Source organism: Mesocricetus auratus, unplaced genomic scaffold (assembly GCF_017639785.1).
Source record: "Mesocricetus auratus isolate SY011 unplaced genomic scaffold, BCM_Maur_2.0 Super-Scaffold_100021, whole genome shotgun sequence".
Taxonomy (NCBI): domain Eukaryota; kingdom Metazoa; phylum Chordata; class Mammalia; order Rodentia; family Cricetidae; genus Mesocricetus; species Mesocricetus auratus.
The window spans coordinates 16,578,720-16,600,946 of record NW_024429202.1 but is presented as its reverse complement, the minus strand read 5'-3'; the positions used below and the strand labels follow the sequence as shown (position 1 = coordinate 16,600,946).

At 40.1% G+C, this 22,227-nt stretch overlaps 1 protein-coding gene across 50 annotated transcripts in view; it reads left to right on the top strand.

Moving 5' to 3' along the window:
- Rims1 (regulating synaptic membrane exocytosis 1) overlaps positions 1 to 22,227 on the top strand; it is a 470,293-nt gene that overhangs the window by 266,281 nt on the left and 181,785 nt on the right. For 3 of the 50 annotated variants that reach the window (XM_021228525.2, XM_021228531.2, XM_040729556.1), the window contains exon 1: positions 17,779 to 18,038. The exons of 29 other annotated variants lie outside the window; for them this stretch is intronic. In XM_021228525.2, coding sequence (XP_021084184.1) covers positions 17,939 to 18,038 — 100 coding nt within the window. In that variant the 5' untranslated portion in view covers positions 17,779 to 17,938. Of the gene's footprint in view, positions 1 to 17,775; positions 18,039 to 21,304; positions 21,416 to 22,227 lie in introns of those variants that run through there. 18 more of the 50 variants (XM_021228527.2, XM_040729551.1, XM_021228533.2 and 15 more) reach the window with 10 other exon arrangements.

Below are 22,227 nucleotides of genomic sequence, written 5' to 3'. Positions count from 1 at the left end.
GTGTTGCTCAGTGATAGATGATTTGCTTACCGTGCAGGACGCCTTACTTTCTAGTTTCAGAATTGTGTTTCTTTACATTATAACTTGGGAATCAAATTTTTTGAACTATAAAGAAGAAACTGTGATGTTTCTGCCATTAAATATTTACTTAGTGAATATTTTAATGCAGTAGAAAAAATTGACTCACAGTAGGTAAATTTATAGTATGCATTTAGAAGAGAATTGCTCTTAGATTTAAAAAGGTTGTAAAGCAGCCTTAGTAAGGCTACATCAAAAATAGCAGTGAAACACATAAATTAGTATGAAATGACTGAGCTGAATGGCAAGAAAGGAAGTTGGAAATGCAATTGGCATAATACCTCTAAAGAATAGAGAACAAACATTAGATTTGGGGCTGTAGAGAATTTGTTACTTGAGAAATTGTGGAATTCTGTTGGAGACTAATAAGATTTAGGAAGCAATCAATTAAATTACACATGTAAGACTATGCGTTTCCCAGTAAATGGGGAGTTGAAATTATCTTGGGAATTGCTCAAATTCAAGTAAACCTGATGTGTGGAGATTCCTCTAAAGCTCATTTTTCTCTTTCGTGGACTGCTTTCCCATTTCCTGACCGCTTCTGCTGCTCTTGCTACCTAAATATTCATATATGGAAATCAAAAGCTAGGCCCTACATATGGAAAGAATATACAGTATTTGTCTTTCTGACCCTTTGTCCCCTTACTTAAGATGATGTTTACAGTTCTGTCATTGTGACTGCTTACACCCCCCTTTTTCCAACTTTATTTTTTGTTTCCTGTAGTATATTATTAATTCTGTATTAATTCTTCTGGTAAAAAGCCAGGGATAGTAAGATACCATTGATCAATCATCATCTTTTAAGAAATAGTGTCGTGAGGCATTTAGTCTGTGCTTTAAATCTTCCACTGTTTCCAGGACTACATTACAAAGATTCAAGCACAGTCCTGCAAGGTAAACACGAGCTTCTTCCAGCCCTTTTGAGTGGAGAAAATTTGGTCAGGGATTGCTTTCCATTGCCCAGGCAGAAACTACTCATACTTGCCTCCCTGTTTGTGAACCACAATCACCGTTGACTTTTCTCCAGATTTTAACTCAGTGTCCGTCTTACTTATTCTCTTGTGAATGACAGCTTTTAAATATCCCTTTGGCTTGGAGTAGAGAAGAAATAATTATGTGTGTGTTTATGTCCTTAAAATGTCACCATTTTTCAAGAAGAAAAATATTAAAGATAGTAAGGGAAGAGCAAACAAAACACTATTTTTATTTTCATTTAGACATAGTATAGGCCAGAGAAAACATTGATCATCCTATGATTTACTTGGCAGTGTCATAGTTGCTTTTCTAATTGCTGTAATAAAATACTCTGATAAGAGCAACTTAAGGGAGAAAGGACCTGATTTTAATTGCAGTTGGAGGATTCAGACCACTGTGCAGGAACGTTGTAAGGGCAAACGCTTGAAGCATTGCATTCCAATCCACAATTAAAAAGCAGAGAATGAATGCTGCTGCAAGCCCTACTTCTCCTTCTTAATCAGTGCAGCACTCCAACATAAAAAATGATCCTTCCCAATAATGATCCTGCCTAAATTAACCAATCAGGATAATCCCTCACAGGCATGCCAGGACATGTGTCACTTCTAGTCTGATCAGTATTAACTATCACAGCAAATCAGTTGCAGTTAACTTAGGGAGATATATCAGTCACTTTTCTGTTGCTGTGTTAAAACACCAATGACAAAGCCAACTCATAGAAGGATAGGTTTAGTTGGGGTTTGCAGTTCCAGAGGGATCTGAGTCAGTCACCATCATAGCACGGAACATGGCATCAGGTAGGCAGGCTTAGCACTGGAGCTGCAGCTGAGAACCCACATCCCGATCAACGAGTGAGAAGCAAAGAGCACAATGGGAATGCACTGAGACCTGAAAGCCCACTCCCCATAGTACATCTCTTTCAAGAAGGACTACACCTCCCAATTCTTCACAAACAGTGCCACCAACTGCGATCCACTATCCAAAGACATGTACATTTGGGAGCCATTCTCATTCAAACCACCGTATTCCACTCCCTGGACTCCATAGGCTTGTGACCATGTCATAATGCAAAATGCACTTAGCCAACTTCAGAAGTCCCCACACCCTTCTGGACTCAATGGTGTTTAAATATTCAAAGTTCAGAAGCTCTCCTAAGACTCAAGGCAATCTCCTAGATCTTGTCCCCATGTAAAAATCCAAAAGCAAATTATATACTTCTAACATTCAGTGACATAGCATACACAATGCTATTCCAAAAGAAATGAGTGGGGACATAGTGTGGAAGTACTGGGAGAAAGCAAGGCTGAAACAGCAAGAAAGCTCCAAATCCTTAGCTCTCAGCTCTTTGTCCAATGCTAAAGAGCTTTTCTGGCTCCATCCATCTAACTTTGCTGAACCCAACATACATCGCTCTCTGGAGCTGGTTCCACTCCATATGTAGCTCTCCTTAGGAGATATTCCATGGCTCTGGCACCTCTTATATGAGGTTTGAGTTGTGAGCCCTCAGCTGTTCCTCATACGTACCTTTAGTCTGCCATCATGGACTCAAAACCTCTAACATCTTGGGGTCTCCAGTGCAATTCAGGCTTCACTTTCATAGCTTCAAGCAGTGGTCTTTCAGGGCCTTTGTCCTCTCAGGGGATTCATGCATGGACTGCCCTGCTATACATTGTTTGGTTCATTGGCTCTCCTTATCCCTGGAGGAAGATTCCACAAACCTTTTTCCTTGTGTCTCGAGCCAGAACTATATGGGAAACATTGCTCATTTTGGCTGCATGCTTGATATCTTGAGATGGAGGCTGGCCCTTTGAACTAAATTTGCAGAAACTTTTCCTTTTTCTGTTTTTTGTTTGTTTTGTTTGTTTTTAGGAGTGGGAATTTTCCTTAACCCTTTGTCTTTCACACATTAGAAGTTAAGCTGGGAGGGATCTTTCCCTGAAGTCCAGTGTGGATTTGGCTTCCCCTTAATATCCTTACATATTTCATTGCTTTAAATTTCCTGGTGCTGTTTTTCTCTTTAAACTGTACATTTTGTATTTGTTTTTGCCACATTTGCTCTTATTCATTGTAGATCAACATATAAGTAATTACTAATAACCATGCCACAGAGTCAATATTAGTCCAACTTGACATTTTTTCCACCAAAAAAATAGTCTATTGCTTTTTAATTTATCCTTGGGTAAATTTCTAGGACAAGGCCAGAAAGCAGAAAGAGACTTTTCCAAAATATAATAGAAATGGTCTGTAGTCCAGTTGCTGTTTAAAGTCTTTGCTGTTCACATAGCTCTTAGCACTGTGATTTTCCAAGTTCCTTCTAGGGTGGCCCATTAATTTCTGCTTGCAGAAATGTGATTTTTTTTTGCCAAAAGTCCCAAACTCTTCCACATTTATCAAAAAACTAACAACAAAAAACAAACAAATAAAATAAAAAACTAGAAAAAAAGAAAGAAAAGACAAAATAACCTGAAAGCAGACAATCAAAAACAAACATACATAGTTAGATCTGTCACAGCTATACTCAATTTGTGGTTTCCACATCTGCATTAGTTACTTTCTTGTTTCTGTGATGAAATCCATGACCACAGAAACTCATAGAAGGAGAGGTTTGACTGGAGTTCACAGTTCAAGAGTGATAACAAATAGTGCTGCTATGAACATAGTAGAACAGATGTCCTTGTTGTATGAATTTTCATCTTTTGGATATATGCCTAAGAATGGAATTGCTGGGTCTTGTGGTAGATTGATTGCCATTTTCCTGAGGAATCTCCATACTGATTTCCAAAGTAGCTGTACGAGTTGGCACTCCCACCAGCAGTGGAGGAGTGTTCCCCTCTCTCCACATCCTCTCCAGCATAAACTGTCGTTGGTGTTTTTGATTTTAGCCATTCTGACAGGAATAAGATGGTATCTCAGAGTTGTTTTAATTTGCATTTCCCTGATGGCTAAGGATGTTGAGCACTTTCTCAAGTGTCTTTCAGCCATTTTAGACTCCGCTATTCAGAATTCTTTATTTAGTTCTTTACCCCATTTTTTAATTACAGCCTTTGGTGTTTTGGAGACTTGCTTCTTGAGTTCTTTGTAAATTTTGGAGATCAGCCCTCTGTTAGATATGTGGTTAGTGAATATCTTTTCCCATTCTGTGGACTGCCTTTTTGTCTTGTTGACTGTGTCCTTTGCCTTACAGAAGCTTCTCAGTTTCAGGAGGTCCCATTTGTTAATTGTCAATCTCAGTGTCTGTGATACTGGTATTATGTTCAGGAAGCGGTCTCCTGTACCAATTCATTGAAGAGTATCTCCCACTTTCTCTTCTAAGAGGACATCTGTTCCACTGTGTTCATAGCAGCATTATTTGTAATAGCCAGAACCTGGAAGCAACCTAGATGCACCTCAACTGAAGAGTGGATAGAGAAAGTGTGGTACATTTACACAATGGAAAAAAACAATGGAACCTTGAAATTCGCAGGCAAATGGATGGCACTAGAAGAAACCATCCTAAGTGAGGTAACCCAGTCACAAAAAGACAAACATGGTATGTACTCACTCATATATGAATTTTAGACATGGATCAGGGGAGTGCCAGTCTGCAATTCCACTGACAGAGAGTCTGAGAAACAGGAAAGGACCTAAGAGAGATATGCATGGTACCCCAGAGAAGAGGAATGAGGCAAGATCTCCTGAACAGATTGGGAACATGGCAGAGGGGGTAGGGTGGGGTGAGTGGGAGCTGGGAAGAAGAGAGGAGGAAAGAGTAGGTCATAGGGGAACAAGAAGATTGAGTGGGGGTAGAATAGGGGGGGGAAGAGGATGAGAAATACCATAATAGAGGGAGTCATAGGTTTGAAGAGAGATCTGGCACCAGTGAGACCTCTAGTGATCAACAAGGATGACACCAACTGTCAAGCTAAGCAATAGTGGAGAGACTACTTTAAATGTCCATTCCTGATAATGAACTTGACAACTACCTTATATGCCACCCTAGAACGTTCATCCAATGACTGATGGAAGGAGAGGCAAACACCCACAGCTAAACACTGAACTGAACCCAAGGAACCCAGTGACAGAGAAAGAGGAGCAATGAGCAAATGGGCAAAGAATGGGCTGGCAAAACCAGCAGAGACAGCTGGTCTGAACAAGGGGGAGCTCTTGGACCCCAGACCGACATCTGGGAGGCCAACATGGGACTGATCCAGACCCCCTGAGTGTGAGAGTCAGTGAGGAGGCCTTTGCAACCTATGGGGCCCTGGGCAGTATATCCTTGGCATACAAATGGACTTTGTGTGTGCATAACACAACAAGGGATGCTCTCTCAGCCTGGACTCTTAGGGGAGGGTCTGGACCCTGCCCTAAGGGAAATGACAGACTTTGGATATCCCCTATGTGGAAGGAAGTGGGGATAGGGTGGGAGGGATGGTGAGGGGTGTGGGAGGACGGGAGGGAGAGGGAACTGGGATTGACATGTGAAGCAAGCTATTTAAAATTAAAGTAATAAAAAAGAGTGATAGCAGTCCATGACCGTCATAGTGGGGAGTGTGGCTGCAGGCAGGCAGGAATGGCACAGGAGCTGTGGCTGAGAGTTCACACCTGACCCAAAAGTCAAAGCTAAGAGCACATTGGGAATGGTCTGAGTCTTTAGACAATTCAAAGCCCACCCCAGTGACATACTTCTTCCAAGGTCACAACTCCTAATCCTTCTCCAACATTTCCACCAACTGGGGACCAACTTTCCAAACATAGGAGCCTATGGGAATCATTCTCATTCTCATTCAAACCACCATAGGAGAATCCTATTCTCAGAAATCATTGGTTATAATTTACTTGGTTGAAAACTTAAAAGATTGTATTGACCTTCAAATAGGAAAGGATAACATGTAGATGCAAAAATAGGTAGAGAAAATACTGTATACAAATAATTGAGTGAAAACCTGAGTTTCTGTGTAGCATTCCTTTTGTGCCATAGCAGAATAGTCTTATTCAGTGTGTATGTTCTTTATAACTTACTGTTTGAAAACTGTCATGTTTTGCCCAACAGTCATCTTTATGTTTTAAGTCTGTTGTTTTCTTAGTGAAGAAATAAATTCTGTCTGTGACAATAGAAAGAAACGGAATAGCTGGGTAACACAGTAATAAAGAAAGCACCATTGATCCAGTCAACATTACTTGAATTGTAGCCAAGCACAGATGAATGAATGTATCCCTTTAATGGCTTTCGAACATACAAATAACATTTACGGATGCCAACATAACAAAGATAAAAAGCTATCCAGGACACCATTTGAATCTCTTTATAGCTTATAAGAATATGGTTACCTAACATGAATAAATAAAAAAACAACGAAGTCTAATTCCCCTGAAGACATTTAAAAGGGAAAGATAAAGATGATGTTTAAAAAGGCATTGTTGAGTTTGTGTGAATGAAAAAATTCCAGAAATGAAGAAGAAAACAAGATTCAGAAATGTGTGGGGTAAAGTTTAAGCACCTGCCTGTGGGTAGTCAGTACCTAGAATGGCTAGGAGCCAGAGACTCAAAACCACATAGAGCCAGAAGAATTTTGTCCTCACTTTTGTGGGAACAAAAGGGCCTGGGTATTGAAACTGATATTTCTTCCTTAGTCCAGGATCTTTAAAAAGTGCCTTGTTTACAGTGGAAGGAGGATGCATCTTAAAACTTCACAGACCTAACATTGACACATAATCTGATTTCTTACTGAACCTTAGGTATGAGACGTCAAAATCTCATTCTGCTCCAGAGGTATTTCAGATTGTATTATTACATAGGCATTGTTCTTTAATCCTAAGATAGGATATATATATATGTTTGATTTGACATTGGAATGGTGTTATCTCTCTCTGTCATACCTTTCTGATCTAGCCCTAAGTGTGAAACTCTTCCCATGCCACTGATGTTACAGAGAGTAGTCATGATGCCCGGAGAGTACATTATATGGCTTTGTCAACTGAGCACTTTTTCATTTTGACACATTTCCTAATTTAAAACTTTTATTTAGTCTCTCCTATTATCTCTATCATTCTCCTGTCTCTCTCTCTCTCTCTCTCTCTCTCTCTCTCTCTCTCTCTCTCTCTCTCTCTCTTTCAGCACATGCATCGATATGTGAGAAAGTCAGAGGGGGGAGGAAGGAAGAGACAGAGAGAGCATTAGGTAGGGGTGTGTGTGTGTGTGTGTGTGTGTGCTAGTTTTACAGTGCACATGTGGAGGGCAGAGGACAACTTTGTGGAGAGAGTCTCTTCTCTCTTTATGTGAGTCTGGGGATTAAATTCAGGTTTCCCTTTGCATAGCAAGCACTTTTTTCCAGCTGAGCCATTTTGCTGCCGCCAACCCCTGACTGCTTTTCTATCATTTATGAAGGATACTAATGGCTGAAGCATTTGCACTTGCTCATATCTTGCAGTGGTGAGCTTCTGGTTATCCTTCAGATACCTCATAGTAATGAAATTCTGAATTTCAATTTGTGCTGCTTTGTTTTTTTAATTATTATTAAAATAAATTATGTCTTAGAAACATGCATGCATGCTTCACATGTCAATCCTAGCTCCCTCCCCCAACCCTCCTTCCTTGTCCCTCCCTTGTCCCTCCCCCAAGCCCCAACCAATCCTCACATCATTCCCCAGGGAGGGTGATTCCCTCCTTGGGGGGGGATCTCCAGAGTCTGTCATTTCATCCAGGGCAGGACCTAGGCCCTTCCCTATGTGTCCAGTCTGAGAGATTATCCCTCCATGTAGAATGGGCTCCCAAAGTTCATTTGCACACCATGGTAAACACTGATCTATTACCCAAGGCCCCAGAGATCTCCGAGGCCTCCTTACTGACCCTACATGCAGGGAGTCTGGATCAGTCCCCTGTTGGCCTCTCAGCCATCAGTCTGGGGTTCAAGAGCTCCCCCTCGTCTGGTCAGCTGTCTTTGTGGGTTTCACCAGCGCAGTCCTGATGTCTTTGCTCATCACTCCTCCATCTCTGTCACTGGGTTCCAGGAGTGCAGTTCAGTGTTTAGCTGTGTGTGTCTGTCTCTGCTTCCATCAGTCACTGGATAAAGGTTCTAGGATGGCATATAAGGTAGTCATCAACCTTATCATCAGGGAGGGGCTATTAACGTAGTCTCTCTGCTATTGCTTAGTTTGCCAGTTGGCGTTATCCTTGTAGATCTCAGGAAATCTCACTAGTGTCAGCTCTCTCCTCAAACTATAATGACTCCATCTATTATGGTATGTCTCATCCTCCTCTCCTCTATTCTTAACCTCGACTCAGCCTTGCAGCTCCCCCATACCTTCTTCTCTCCTGTTCTTATGCTCCTCTGTTTTTTCTGGTTCCCTCTCCCCTCCCCCGATGTTCCCAATCTGCTCAGCAGATCTTGCCTCAATCTGCTTTGTTAAGATACCTATAGAAAACAAGTTGGTCAGTCACAGACAGACATGGGAGGGAACCCACATAGGTGAGTCAACCCCTAAAATGTCACTCCAGGAACATGTGCTGCAATTATCTGCCTGATATGTAGGCATATTTCCTTATCTGTCTCCCTTTTGCCATACCTAATATTGCTGCAGTTTTATCTAGAAGCTTTAAAACTCTGCACTTAGAAGGTAACACAAATTGAGGTAAATTGTTGGTCAATACCTGAAGATATATAAGTTCAAGTATGTTCTCATATGTATGTATGATATATATGGTCTAATTATTGAAACTAGACTACAGTTCACATACGAGTACATTGCTTTGAATTTGAGTGATGTGTTATAGGGTTCCCAGAAAGCATCAATTACATTGTCCTCCTTACCTTTCCTAAAGGCTTTTTCCAGGCTACACAGTCTGTATCTGAATTTGTTTACAGTGTTCAGCTGGGCGTTGGTGGCGCACGCCTTTAATCCCAGCACTTGGGAGGCAGAGGCAGGCGGATCTCTGTGAGTTCGAGGCCAGCCTGGTCTACAGAGCTAGTTCCAGGACAGCCTCCAAAACAATGCAGAGAAACCCTGTCTCGAAAAACCAAAAAAAAAAAAAAAAAAAACAAAACAGTGTTCAAAGCCCCTTTATTGGAGACATAAAACCTGATGAACATAGCTTGAAGCCTCCTGTCTCAGAGAATTACAGACTTGAACAATTCTATAGATACCAAAAAAATTGAACTAAATACATTATTTACCCAAATCCTAAGATTCCTTCCTCCTGTCTTCAGAACTAAGGTTGCCTTCTCTCCTGCTATTGTTATTCTGAAAAAATATTATTTTGAATATTGACTTAATTGTTTAGACATATGTAATTTGAACTGTTTGTAATATGTCAGTTTTTCTTTCTTTCAGGTGATTTTTTTATTTTATTTTTTGTAGCTTTGACAGGGCAGTTATGTCGATGTGGTCATGTAGTGTTGAATAAATAAAAGACATTAATACCTAAGTATGCACATATGAGTCAGGGTGCAGAGAGCTGGGCTGCTACTTTGGAAACCTGATCACAGGCATTCCAATGACAGAGCAGGACATGTGACATATGGCAGTGTTTGCTCTTAAAGAAACCATTGCAGCATGACCCTGGACACCACTTCTAGATCAGTTAAAAATAGAATCCAGTACTTTCCTGTCTTTCTTGTTAATTACCATATTTTAACAATTCAGAAAAAAGTATTAACAATGCAAACATTAATATATATAAATATATTATATAAATATAAAACAGTTGCCAAAAAAAGAGGTAAGCTTTTATGCTCAAATTTGTCTGACGATTTTAATGGATTAACAATATCCTTAATGTGGTACTTCTTGAAGTCTTTGGTGTTTATGTGCAGTGAAACTATTTTAGAAATGAGTAGAGCCTGCAGCCTGCTCTGAACACAGTTGATTTGGTGTTGTAGGTGCCATCTGTGTTCACCCTCTGTAGTAGCCCCACATTGTTGCACCATCTGTGGGAACCCGTCTTCGTGGGCCTTCAGTGGGGCATAAAGAGGATAGAGTCAGGAGGGCAATCCAGTGAATACCTAACACCTCAGTTTTATTCTTCAACATTCTTTTTTTTTATTAATATTTTTTTTATTTTCCATTTTAAATTTAGATAAGAAACAAGGTTGCTTCACAAGTCAGTACGAGGTCCCTCTCCCTTTCCCTCCCCTCCTCCCGTGCCCTTCCCCCCATCCCCCCATTATCCCCTCATTCCCCCAGGGAGGGTGAGGCCCTCCATGGGGGTGTCCATAGTCTGTCATTTCATATAGGGCAGGGCCTAGACCCTTCCCCAAGAGTTCAGGGTGAGAGTGCACCTCACATTGTTCTATGGGAGTCCAGAGACCATGTGTATACTTGGGATGGGTACTGATTCTTCAACATTCTTAAGTACTACAACCAAAAGGGGGACATGGCAGAAGACTTCTATTATCATGTATAAGGAGCAAACAGACTTTCTTCCCTTAGACCTCCAAGCATTTGGCCTTCAGGGTCAAGAGTAAGCACTCCTGGAACCAAGTCTGTTGTTATTTAGATAAGACATCTGCTACCAAGACATTTAGGTCTTTCCAATTAATAAGGATAGTTTTGAACTCTCTGACCTTGCAGCAAGATGAAGAGGAGCCATCTTAATGGGCCCCGACTATTTGGGGTCCTTTCTTTTTTACTAGTACCCACTAGTTGCATCATAAACCCGTATCAGAGCATGGCAGTATCCTCTAGAGTTTCAGAAAGACCTAAGCCAGTGGCATATAGTGTGTTATCCTTCACGGACATACTGTGCTTCAGACATAAATCACTAGCAGTACAGCCCATGTTGAACATGAGGAAGAAGTTATTTTTCAGACCTAAGGAGATGGTGAACTAAAGCATTGTCAGCATGGGTGGTTGACATTACTGTTGAACTCAAAGTCTAGCTGTGCAATTGACTTGTTTTGTGTGTCATCTGTAGTGCTGCAATTAATATTTCAAACAAAAATCTTGGTCTGAGTATTTTTTCCTCTTTACTCTAGTGCCTAATATTGTCGATGTTCAGAATTTGGGCTTGATAAAGAACTTAACAGATACATGCATGCAAAGAAACTTGTAAAGAAATCATAGAACAGTGTCAATGTAGAGCCTTCCTTTGAAGACTTCCAGAGAAGTGTCAAAGATGAAAAACATCCACATGCTTTGGGTTTAGTTAAGGAAACTGGCTCAGAAGAACTACTGGAAATTTGTGTTGTCCCCAAATTCTGAACCCCATCATCACCAAGAGGCCCATTTCGATGCAAAAGCAAAGAGTCTTTTATTATAGTTGTTTAACCAGCTAACCCTATTAGCTCGGGCCTTTCATCCACTTACCATAGCGGGTGGCTGGAGAAATCGCAAAGCAGCAATGTTATAGGGCAGTGTGAGGGGAGTGTCTAGGGGTACACAATAGTCTCAGGATTGGTGCACTTCCTGGTTTGGACGACCTGCCATAAAGCACAGCCCCACCAGCTAACTTCTGATTGGTTCCTTGACACGAGGAAGGTTTCTGACCTCCTAGTGACCAAGACTGGAGGGGCAAGTTCAGGAAAGCACATGTTAGCCTGTCGTGGCTGCTAAAATGGGGGGACTGGTCCCTTCAATTTGAACTTGTTTTTCTTTATAACTTTTTAATGTGTATTATGTTTTATTGGTTGTAAAGATTAACAATGTTGGTATTTCCAAGGTGATCTGGTGTTAACACAAATACAGATTCAAAGGCAATGTATTTATGCCTACAATTTGCACTGCTGTTGTCTCTTCAGTGCCAGTGTGTTAATATAACACAGCATGACTTAGAAATAGGTATAGCCTATCAATACAATAGCAATGTGTTATATCTAAATGGCTGGTCTCAATTCTGTATCCCCACAATCAGATCCTTAAGCTGTATTATTTAGATATTTCTCATTTAATGGGGATGGAAGCTGTTGAGCTCATATTAAAAACTTCGCGTTCAGCATTATTTATTTTATGTATTTATGCACCATCAAAAAAGTCCAGGAGAGGATTAGAACTTGAAAAAAACTTTTATATTCTTTCATAACTCTCATCCATTACCTGCAGTTTCTTCTTCCTCATTCCCTTACATTTAACCTTTCTTGTTTTTTTTTCTTTGTGTTACATTATACTCACACGTACTCTTTTCACATAGGTAAACACTTATTATTGGCTAGTTTCCATAGGTGAGAGAAAATGTTTTCCTTTTTGAGATTTTGTGATCTTGACTAATATATTTTTTTCTTTTCCTTTTTAATTTATTTAAATTAGAAGCAAGCTTGCTTCACATACTTTCTAAGTCAATCCATTTTCCTACAAATTTTTTATTTTCATTTTTCTTGAGTTGTGTAGGCTTTGGATCTGGTTAATTTTGGTTTGTGATATTTTTATTTATTTGATAGTTTTTTGATGATAAAGTTTATAAATTTAAAGATAAAGTACTGAAAATGAAATAATTAGAGACAGTTTTTTTAAAAAACTGGTGTTTGTCTATAAAGAAAAATCTTTTTTGCAAGAAATGATTGTAATCTACAGATCACTTTACCTGAGTCAGCTAGAGATGATTTTTAACTTTTAAAAGTACTCAGATATTGAGGAATGTTCTCTCAGCCTGGACACATGGGGGAGGGCCTAGACCCTGCCCTGGATGAAATGACAGAATCTGGAGATCCCCCCATGGAGGGCCTCACCCTCCCTAGGAAGCAGAGTGGGAGTTGGGGGGTCTGGGGAGGGTGCGGGGGAGGATGGAAGGGAGAGGGAGCTGGGATTGACCTGTGAAGCAACCTTGTTTCTAATTTAAAATTTAAAAAAAATAGCCGGGCGGTGGTAGCACAGGCCTTTAATCCCAGCACTCGGGAGGCAGAGGCAGGCGGATCTCTGTGAGTTCGAGGCCGGGCTGAACCTACAGCCTTCAAAACAATACAGAGAAACCCTGTCTCGTAAAAACCAAAAAAATAAAATAAAATAAAAGTACTAGGGAACAGTTAGAAGTAATTGGCATTTAGTACACATGCCTTGGATGCCAGCATCTACATATACATGTTTACATATGCTCACATTGACACACACACACACACACACACACAGGAAGAAATAGTGTAGACAAGAAGCTACAGAAGAGAGTTCTTAAAAATTGTGATGAAGATGCTGAAAAGTAACTCTTCACAGTTGGTGCTTCTGGCAGAGTTGGGGATTGGCTCAATTATCTTTAAGGGGCTGGCTATTGGGAATTAGACCGTACTCCAGTGAGTATGTGGACAGCACAAATTGGACTTAGTGTAATTTTTCCTTTTTCCTCTCTTCTGTCTTTGAAAAGGGCATTAGAGTGGACCTGGGAGGGATGGGATGTGAGTGTGATCATGGTACATTGTATGTAATTCCCAAACGAAAATACTATGTTGGTAAAAGAGGAAGGAAGGAAGGAAGGAAGGAAGGAAGGAAGGAAAGAAGGAAGAAAGGAAGAAATGCAGGCAGGAGCAGGAGAGAGAGATAGACACACACACACACACACAAAGAGAGAGAGAGAGAGAGAGAGAGAGAGAGAGAGAGAGAGAGAGAGAGAGAGAGAGAGAAGAGAGAGAGAGAGAGACTGAGAGACTGACTCTGAGCACAGAGCATCTTCCTGGAAGAGGTTTAGACCAACTGTGGCATCTGGAAAGGACACTCCAATCTGTTGAGATGCCTACAGGTGAATAGTGTGCTCTAGGTTCCAAATGTTGTGAGCTGTCATCCATGCTGTTGTGGCCTTTGATAATGTAGCTGTTTTTGAGTTATTTCTGCTCCTGTAAATAACCCCTCACCCACATTGCTGTAAGTAACCCCAGTAAAGCTCGTTGGTTCAACAAGTTGGACTTTTGTGTGCATACTTCAAGTTGTCATGCAATAGATGAGTGTTGGCCCTCTTCAGGAAGAATTTTTATCAAAAATTCTCCATCTTGGATGATTTTCAGAACTTGCTATGAAATACCTAACTCTGCTTTAGGAACAAAGAAATATATTCAGCTACAAGGGGTTGCAGAGTTTTAACTTTTATAATATCATTTATATTAAAATCCAATGTAGAGAGAGAAGCCTTTTCCTTGCCAGCCGCTTTGCTTTTTCCCCACTAGTTGCCTGGGCTCTGCCACGTTGTAGTCCCCAAATAACACACAGGACACTGTATTAATTATGAAGCTGCTGGCCTTGCTTGCTTTATACTGGCTAGCTCTGACTTAAGTATTTACCCCATAATTGTTAATCTAAGTATTTCTCTTACTGGAGAATAGTTCTGAACGTCTTACCCCTATCACAGCTACATCTTGACTCCCTGTGTTTCTCCTACCCAGAGTCCTCCTGGACTCCTAGTCCCACCTATCTTGCTTCCCTATTGGTCAACAGTGCTTTATTGATATATACACAGGACTTCCCCATCATCTCCTCTTTTCTGTCTAAACAAAAAGAAAGGTCTTAACTTTCACATAGTCAAATTATATATGACAGAACAGTTATCAAGTAAGAATAGAGTTACAATATTTTGTCTATCAACATTTAGCAAGATTTAAAGAAAATATCATCCATCCCATCCTTGTGAGTCCAAAGTTCTATATGTAGCTCATCTTTTATCATAACTAAGGAAAACTATAACTATCTGACTTCAGCTCCATCAAAGACCACAGAAGGATAATATATAAACACTAGAATTGACAGAGACATCTTGTAACCTGGACGGACAGTCACCCAAATTGACAGAGACATCTTGCTACCTGGACAGTCACCCAAAGTTCCTCTGTAATGTTTGGACATCCATCTTCAGCCCATAGGCCACATTGTGTCTGGAAGACATCTCAGCAAAGCAGGAAGTCTCAAACTGTCCATTTGCATTGGCAATCTGTCATTCTTTTTTCTGTGTCCTGCAAAAAGTCTCGTAGACTCTTCCTTGAATCAGGAACCCTGAGGGACTGTTTGAGTTCAGCAGTCACTTTCCTGTGGGTCTTGCATGTCCAGTTTATACAGCAACAGTCAAGCAGTCTAGGATAGAGCAGTTTCTTGCCCAAATGGCTAATCTTGCCATGTTGAAAGCAAACTCCAAAACGAGTTTCTTCGATGCCCATCTTCCTCTCAGACGTAATTGATGATGCCAGGAGCAGACATTTCTCATTGTCAAAAAAAACTCTAAACCATTTTAAATGCCATTTTCTGAAGGACTTTGAAAGGTTTGAAGACTGTCTATCTATCTTGAATATAGTTCTGTATATCTAGAAAACCTAACTTACCTAACTATAAATTCTATCATAAGTAACTATCTATAGTCTGTTTTTAATTATGTATTATGTTTTAAAAGATCAGTATAAGCACAATACTTAATCAAGAGGAGAAATATACATATCATAAAATTGACCTTGAATTTGTATCAATAAATGAAAAACCATACCAACACAAAGTACTCATTTCCATACCATAATCCCCTTTTTCCTTTAAAAAGAGGTTGGTTGTTATCATTAACCAATTATAAGCAACCCCATTCAAATGAAAACAAAGATTATTAACAGTATGGGATTTTGGATGTTGCTCATTCCAAACTGCTTTGTGCTAGAAGGGGGCGCTATTCACACCATGGGGATCATGACAAAACTCAGAAACCTGTATAAGTCCTTAGTTTCAGAGTCTGTAAGACTGCATCATCTTAGCTGTTTTAGATGTTGAATCACTTGGGCCATTACTTCCGGGGGTCTTGGTTCATCAAACCACAGAAGCCTGGAAGGAATCCTCAGCTTTTCATTTTCTGTAGAAACATAAACAAAAACTCTTTTCCAAAGTAACATATCCTTATACTTAAAATTTGAATCAAGGCATTTTTAAAAGATACAAGTTGAATTAATTCAGCAGCATTTATAACCAAATATACTTTAGCAGTTGTTCCTTCCTTAGCAATGAAAAAACTGAAAAACACAATAGCGTACAGTATCCAGACTTTCTGTGTATTTTTCATCTACGTGGCTTATTTATTTATTTATTTATTTAGTTATTTATTTATTTTACTTTTATTTATTTTTTTCTGAGACAGGGTTTCTTTTGGGAAACCTGCCTGCCTCTGCCTCTGGAGCAAATCCTACCGGCGTGTGCCACCATAGCCGGCTTCTCTACTTACTTACAACTATGCCGTTTCTTTTTCTCTCTCAATCTTACATATATTTTTAAGCACACTATAAACCTTTAGAGGTTTTTCTTCATCCAAGTCTGACTTTACTGTAAATCTTTATGCTTTTCTGGCCATGTGTCTTATCTGTTAAAACCGCGGCTGTTTAAACTGCAGTTTTTCCAAGATGGCGGGAATAAGTGTGATTCCAGCTCACTGTTTCAGTCTGACATCCAGCAAAAGCTGCCGGCTTAGAGATGTGGTCACTACCATTTCCAGCTGTATGTACACCTTTTAATTGTTAGCAGAGCCTCTTAAAAGAACCTTGTTGGTTTATTTTCTTTTTTCTTTTCAATGCTAAGTCAAGAAGACTCCCTTAAGCGAGCCACATGAGTCTCTGCTTGTTGCTAGCGAAACAGAGCCCACCTGAAAAAAAATGCTGTTACCAAGAACCCATGCTTTTCTCCGCTCTTTTGTTTCTAAAACTCCTTTAAAGCTTTTGTCATTCTACGTTGAAATTCATGATTCCACTCCTGATCACCATTTGTAGAGAGAAGCCTTTTCCTTGCCAGCCGCTTTGCTTTTTCCCCACCAGTTGCCTGGGCTCTGCCACGTTGTAATCCCCAAATAACACACAAGACACTGTGAAGCTGCTGGCCTTGCTTGCTTTATGCTGGCTAGCTCTGACTTAAGTATTTACCCCATAATTGTTAATCTAAGTATTTCTCTTACTATCACAGCTACATCTTGACTCCCTGTGTTTCTCCTACCCAGAGTCCTCCTGGACTCCTAGTCCCACCTATCTTGCTTCCCTACTGGTCAACAGTGCTTTATTGACATATACACAGTACTCTCCCATTAATCCAAAAATAGTAAATATCAGCAGAGAGATACTGAACATCATATGCAACTATTTGTTTAGGTGGAATAAATCACAAGGTGGAAAAGTATTTTTTTTCATAACTTGGGATCAAGAATATCATCTATCCAAATATTCAAATTTTCTTCTTGGAATTGTTGTACTATGGACACATAGGATATACAAACTTCTAGGGACACATATTTTTGGAAATTCCTCTGATAGGCAAATAAAAGAAGAGGAACCTGTTTTATAAGTCACATAATGAATAATAAATACTATATGTAAAATAAGTGGCAGATATAAATACAGCCTGATTTCATTCATTTCTTTAGGAAGTGATGCAGAAGTTTTTCTTTATAAATCTAATATAAGACCATAAGAAATGCTCCCATTTAATGAACTTTATAGTACCAAGCAAGAACTGACGACTAATGCTTCCAGAAATCATCCTGTGGGCTAAAGGCCATTTCATTGTCATAAAAATCCTTTATTTAGCCTTCTCTACAAATAAGCTCCCAGCAGGAGAAAGGACACTAGTTAAAGTAATTTGGGCGATAAGTAAACATAAGGAATGGCTAGGAGCATAGTGTCATCTGGCAGAGAGCTTATTTCCTGAATCCCGTGGATCTGCTTAAAACCCAGCAGAGATGCCAATATGCTTCTCCTTGGTAAATGCTACCAGTCTTCACACCACCAGGCCTGTGGAGGTTTTGTGCGTGGTATTTTATCCAAGCCATCTTTTGGGTAGCTGCAAGGTGCCTGCAGTGACCTGAGTCAGTCATGCAAGGAGGCTTTCCTGTGCTCACACCAATGCTTTCCTTCGTGTTCCATTTCCTGTTGCTCCTCGTGTTCAATGGTAGGAGCATGGTGATGGAGGGGACGATACACAGTCTTCTCAGATAAGAGCTTCGGCAGCAGAGAGTCGCCATTCCTGGGCTGGATTTCTCGGCAAGGTGGCTACGATGTGTGCCTCTGGGGTACCCGTCTCTTCGGAAGGGTCGGAAGAACTGAGGTCTGTTGATTCTGAAGTAGGAACAAGGGAGAGCCGACAAGCAGGTGCTGGTGAGTCAGGGGAACAGCCTTTCTGCCTTATATTCCTTCTGGCTGTCCCTAGATTTATATTAAATACCCCTATTGTATCCATTTTCGCCTGGTCTTAAGTATCCATGTGTTTTGTACAAGGTACAGAGTAATTTGGTTGGGTTTTCTAAATGGAGCAACTTTTCCAGTTGTCAGCTTTGGCTTTAATCTGTATCTTTCTCTGAAATGAGATCATAGGGTTTACAGGATAGCCTGAAAGGTCTTAGAGGCATACCTAATTATGATTTCTGTTCCTGTGAACTGTTCAAGTAAAGATTTAAAGATTAGGAAGCCAGTGTTCTGTGAAACCAAAAAACAATAATAAATTGCTTAATTGTGCACGGGTTTTGTATTTCAGTCTGTGTGTTCATGCTTCATGATCTCAAGCTAATGGCAAGGCTGAGGAATATGACACGTCAGTGTCATCATTTATGGAAATCACTTCAACAATAGGAAGTTTGTGTCACATTTTCAAAATAATGGGTATTGGGTTTTAATTAAAAAAACAAAACAAAAAACAAAAAAAAATCCAACTGAAACCTTAGCACTCACAGGCTGTTACCTAGATTATGGTACCACTAGGTGAAATAATCCAAGTGCAACATGCTGGAAATTGCTGATGATGTTAGCTTTGTCTGTTCTCTCTCAAAGGAAATCAGTGGGCTGCACTTTGGGTAGCTGTGGAGTCACAGGTGAGGGATAGTCTGTGTGGTCTGCCACCTAGAGGAATTCTTGTCTCTAAAATGGGAAGAGTTGTTTCAAATAAGAACTATTTCAAGGAAGTAGATGTTGTTGTTATAAATTTCTAAATCAACAGAATCGTAACAGGGATTTTTTTTCTGCTTCTGTGTTGTCAGTCTTCAGTTAATGACATCTGTCCCTTTGCATGATATCCAGTGGTATGCAGTATCCAGAAATGATTGAAAGGCAACTTTACAAAAAATGTCTACAATAGTTTTCTTTCCTAATATAGATTCTTTGCTTTTACTCTGTAAGTTGGATGTACATAGTATTTCAGAGTGTGCTTTCTTTATTAAGGACTTTTTTATTCTTTTAGAAACAAAATCTGTTACTATTTGTAAATTTCCTTAAGGCAATTTAGGGAAGTCAAGGAAATTATACACAAATAGCATTAATAAAAGAGATAGAATGAGGGATAAATACCAGATTAGTCACATTGAAACTTGGTTGATCATAAAAGTTAGCACATAATAGGTGGTACAACAGGTGAGAGAAAATAGGAACGCAGAAGTATGTGAGACAATTCTCCAAGCTTTCAAATAGAACCAACATGAGGCTTTAAATGTGGTTTAATTTATTGACTGGGCTTGTGAAATTCATGGAAAGAAAACTCATGAATGTTTTTAACTACAGAAAAACAAATAAATTGCTGAATGATTTAGCTGTTCGCTACTCCTCATGCCTGGTGCTGTCCTGAGGTCTGTCTGTAGGCTGTGCCTCTGTTGGTGTTCTTGGGGACAAAGGAAACACATTTAGCAAGCAGTCTCCCAGCTCCACTAACTGCTCCAAAACGATCTCCCTGGTGTCAGAATTGGGAAAACAGATGTGGAAGAGGATACATCCCATCAAACCAGTCCACTACCCCTTTCCAACAAGTCACTAGCAGTTGAGAAACAAAACAAAACAAAAGCAGATAAAACACCTGGGCCCAGTTGGAAGTAAACTTCAAAAAATTTTGCAACCACTCTGTAGGTCCAGTGATAATATGCCACACTGGTAAAGCCAAGTTCAGATCCAGAAAACTGTGTTTAAACCACATGACCTTGGGCAAATTAATAAGATTGCTAAGTCCAACTTGTGTGTACTATAACTTTATCATAACCCTATAAAATGAATTAAATAAAGTTATGACAATACTGTGTTTGGCATATAAAAGGCGTTTAATTAATGTCTATTGCTTTTTTCTCTCTCCTGCTACAATTTAGTTAACTTTTGACTAACATCAATTTAAAGCAAACCTGGAAGTTTGTGAAAAGAAAAGGGAAATTTCCTAAAGATCCCATGTGGGGCTAAAAGTATATTCCATAAGAGGGGCTATGTAAGACGGGTGGTGGTGGTGCACGCCTTTAATCCCAGCACTTGGGAGGCAGAGGCAGGCAGATCTCTGTGAGTTCGAGGCCAGGCTGGACCGACAGCCTCCAAAACAATACAGAGAAACCCTGTCTCGAAAAACCAAAAAAAAAATAAATAAAAAATAAATAAAATAAAAAAATAGAGGGGCTATGTATAAAGTAGTCACTTTGTTAGAAGCTGGTATTTTTAAGTTTGTAATCACAATTATGAGTTCAGTGCTGATTTTTTTTATCGTTTTAGGGTTTTTTTTTTTAAAGGCAAGTGTATGGTATGTAGGCCAACAGGACATTTGTTTTAATATACTGGGACATTGTCCCGTTTCTCCCTGTGTTATCATTTATCAGTTCATATTATGAAACAATATAGAAATTGCCTCTACCTGCTTCTCTACACCTTTTGGTGTGGGTTAGGGGAGTGTATCAGTTTTCTGCCCTGGCTTCTTTTTTTTAACACTTTTTTATTATATTTTTAAATTAGAAACAAGCTTGCTTCCCATGTCAGTCCCAGCTCCCCCTCTCTCTCCTCCAAGCCCACTCCCCCTCTCAGCGCCCCTCCCAGCTCCCCACCCAATCCTCACTCCATTCCCCAGGGAGGGTAAGGCCTTCCATGGGGGATCTCTAGAGTCTGTCATATCGTTCTTCTTCCTGTGTTATCATTTATCAGTTCATATTATGAAACAATGCAGAAGTTGCCTCCACGTGCTTCTCTGGACTTCTGGCGTGGGTTAGGGGAGTATATCAGTGTCTGCCCTGCCTCCTTGAGGCTGAATATTTTTCCACGATTAAATGTAACTGGGAACATTTTTTTCCGACTCTTATCCTTTTTCCTTTGCTAAGGTTAATATTGTCCCTCAATGCAAGGTATGATATGGATGGAGTAAATGTAGGTGAATTACCGAGAAACTGATGATTTTTGCCTTAATGGCAGTTCTGGGACAATGTGAATTATACGACCACGGTTAGCCGTCTTTTAATATCACATATTTAAGCGTCCCTCGCCGTACCCAGCTTCCTGTCTTTTGTGGTTGTCCTTTTTGCCCTCTGGAGAGAAGCCACCAGCAGTAGGTGCATCGTGCAGGAGACTCTGAACAAGCAGGTTTCCCCTGCTCCCCACAGTCCTCCTGTGCTTCTGCTTTATGTGTCCAAGCGCCGTCGTTGCCACTGGGTGCCGTTCCTCACTTAGGAAAACTGCGGAGGAAATGATCTGTTACATTGAGCTTGGTAGGACCATTTCCAGGGGTTGATAATGGGATCGAATTCTTTCAGGTGAGTTGGGGAGGTTTAAAAGTAGCAAGGGTCTGATCTAGTCTGTCACTGGAGATCACAGGTATCACCATGAAGTGTCTCTGAGACAGGATCAGGAGGAGATCAGGAGCATCTGCCTGCCTGAGTCTTTCTCCCTCCCTCGTTTCCAGGGACCACACAATTCTGTCTCTGGCTGTAGGAGAGTGGCAGCCTCCATGCAGTGCTTTAGGAAATGGTTAATTGCGGGGCAAGGGTGCTTTGCTGCCTGCTACCGTGAGAGTCACTTCAGTACAGCACAGAATGGCAGAGATTCATGCAGTAATCAATGAGAATCTGCACGCTGCAGGAATCTGATCCGATGACAGCAGCACTTATGGCCTTGTTTAGTGTCGCCATTGTGTAATGTTGGGCACTGCAGAGTTTGCAGGGGGTAGAGGCAGTCATTGAGAATGCAAGGACTATGGGAAATTTTGTGTAAATTTTGCACGTTGGTAGATATTAAAAAAACAAAAACAAAACAAAACAACTGTGTTTTGGGGCTTCTGACATCCCTAGCTGGAATTTAATGATTTGGTGTCAGTAGCACTTAGTTAACCATTTCCATGCTGCTGTTTGGTTTGCTGCGTTTCTGCAGTTTCTACTACTTCATGCGTTGCATTCAAGAACAGGTAAACCAAGCTATAATATTAATCATAAAATGAATATAAAGCTAATGGGATTCGTTGTTGAATTATTCAAAAGGGTAACATATTAAGATGCATCATTTAGATTCTACCAGAGAGTAAGGAGTACTTTGCTTCAAAAGTGGAAACTATATAAATATATAATATTAA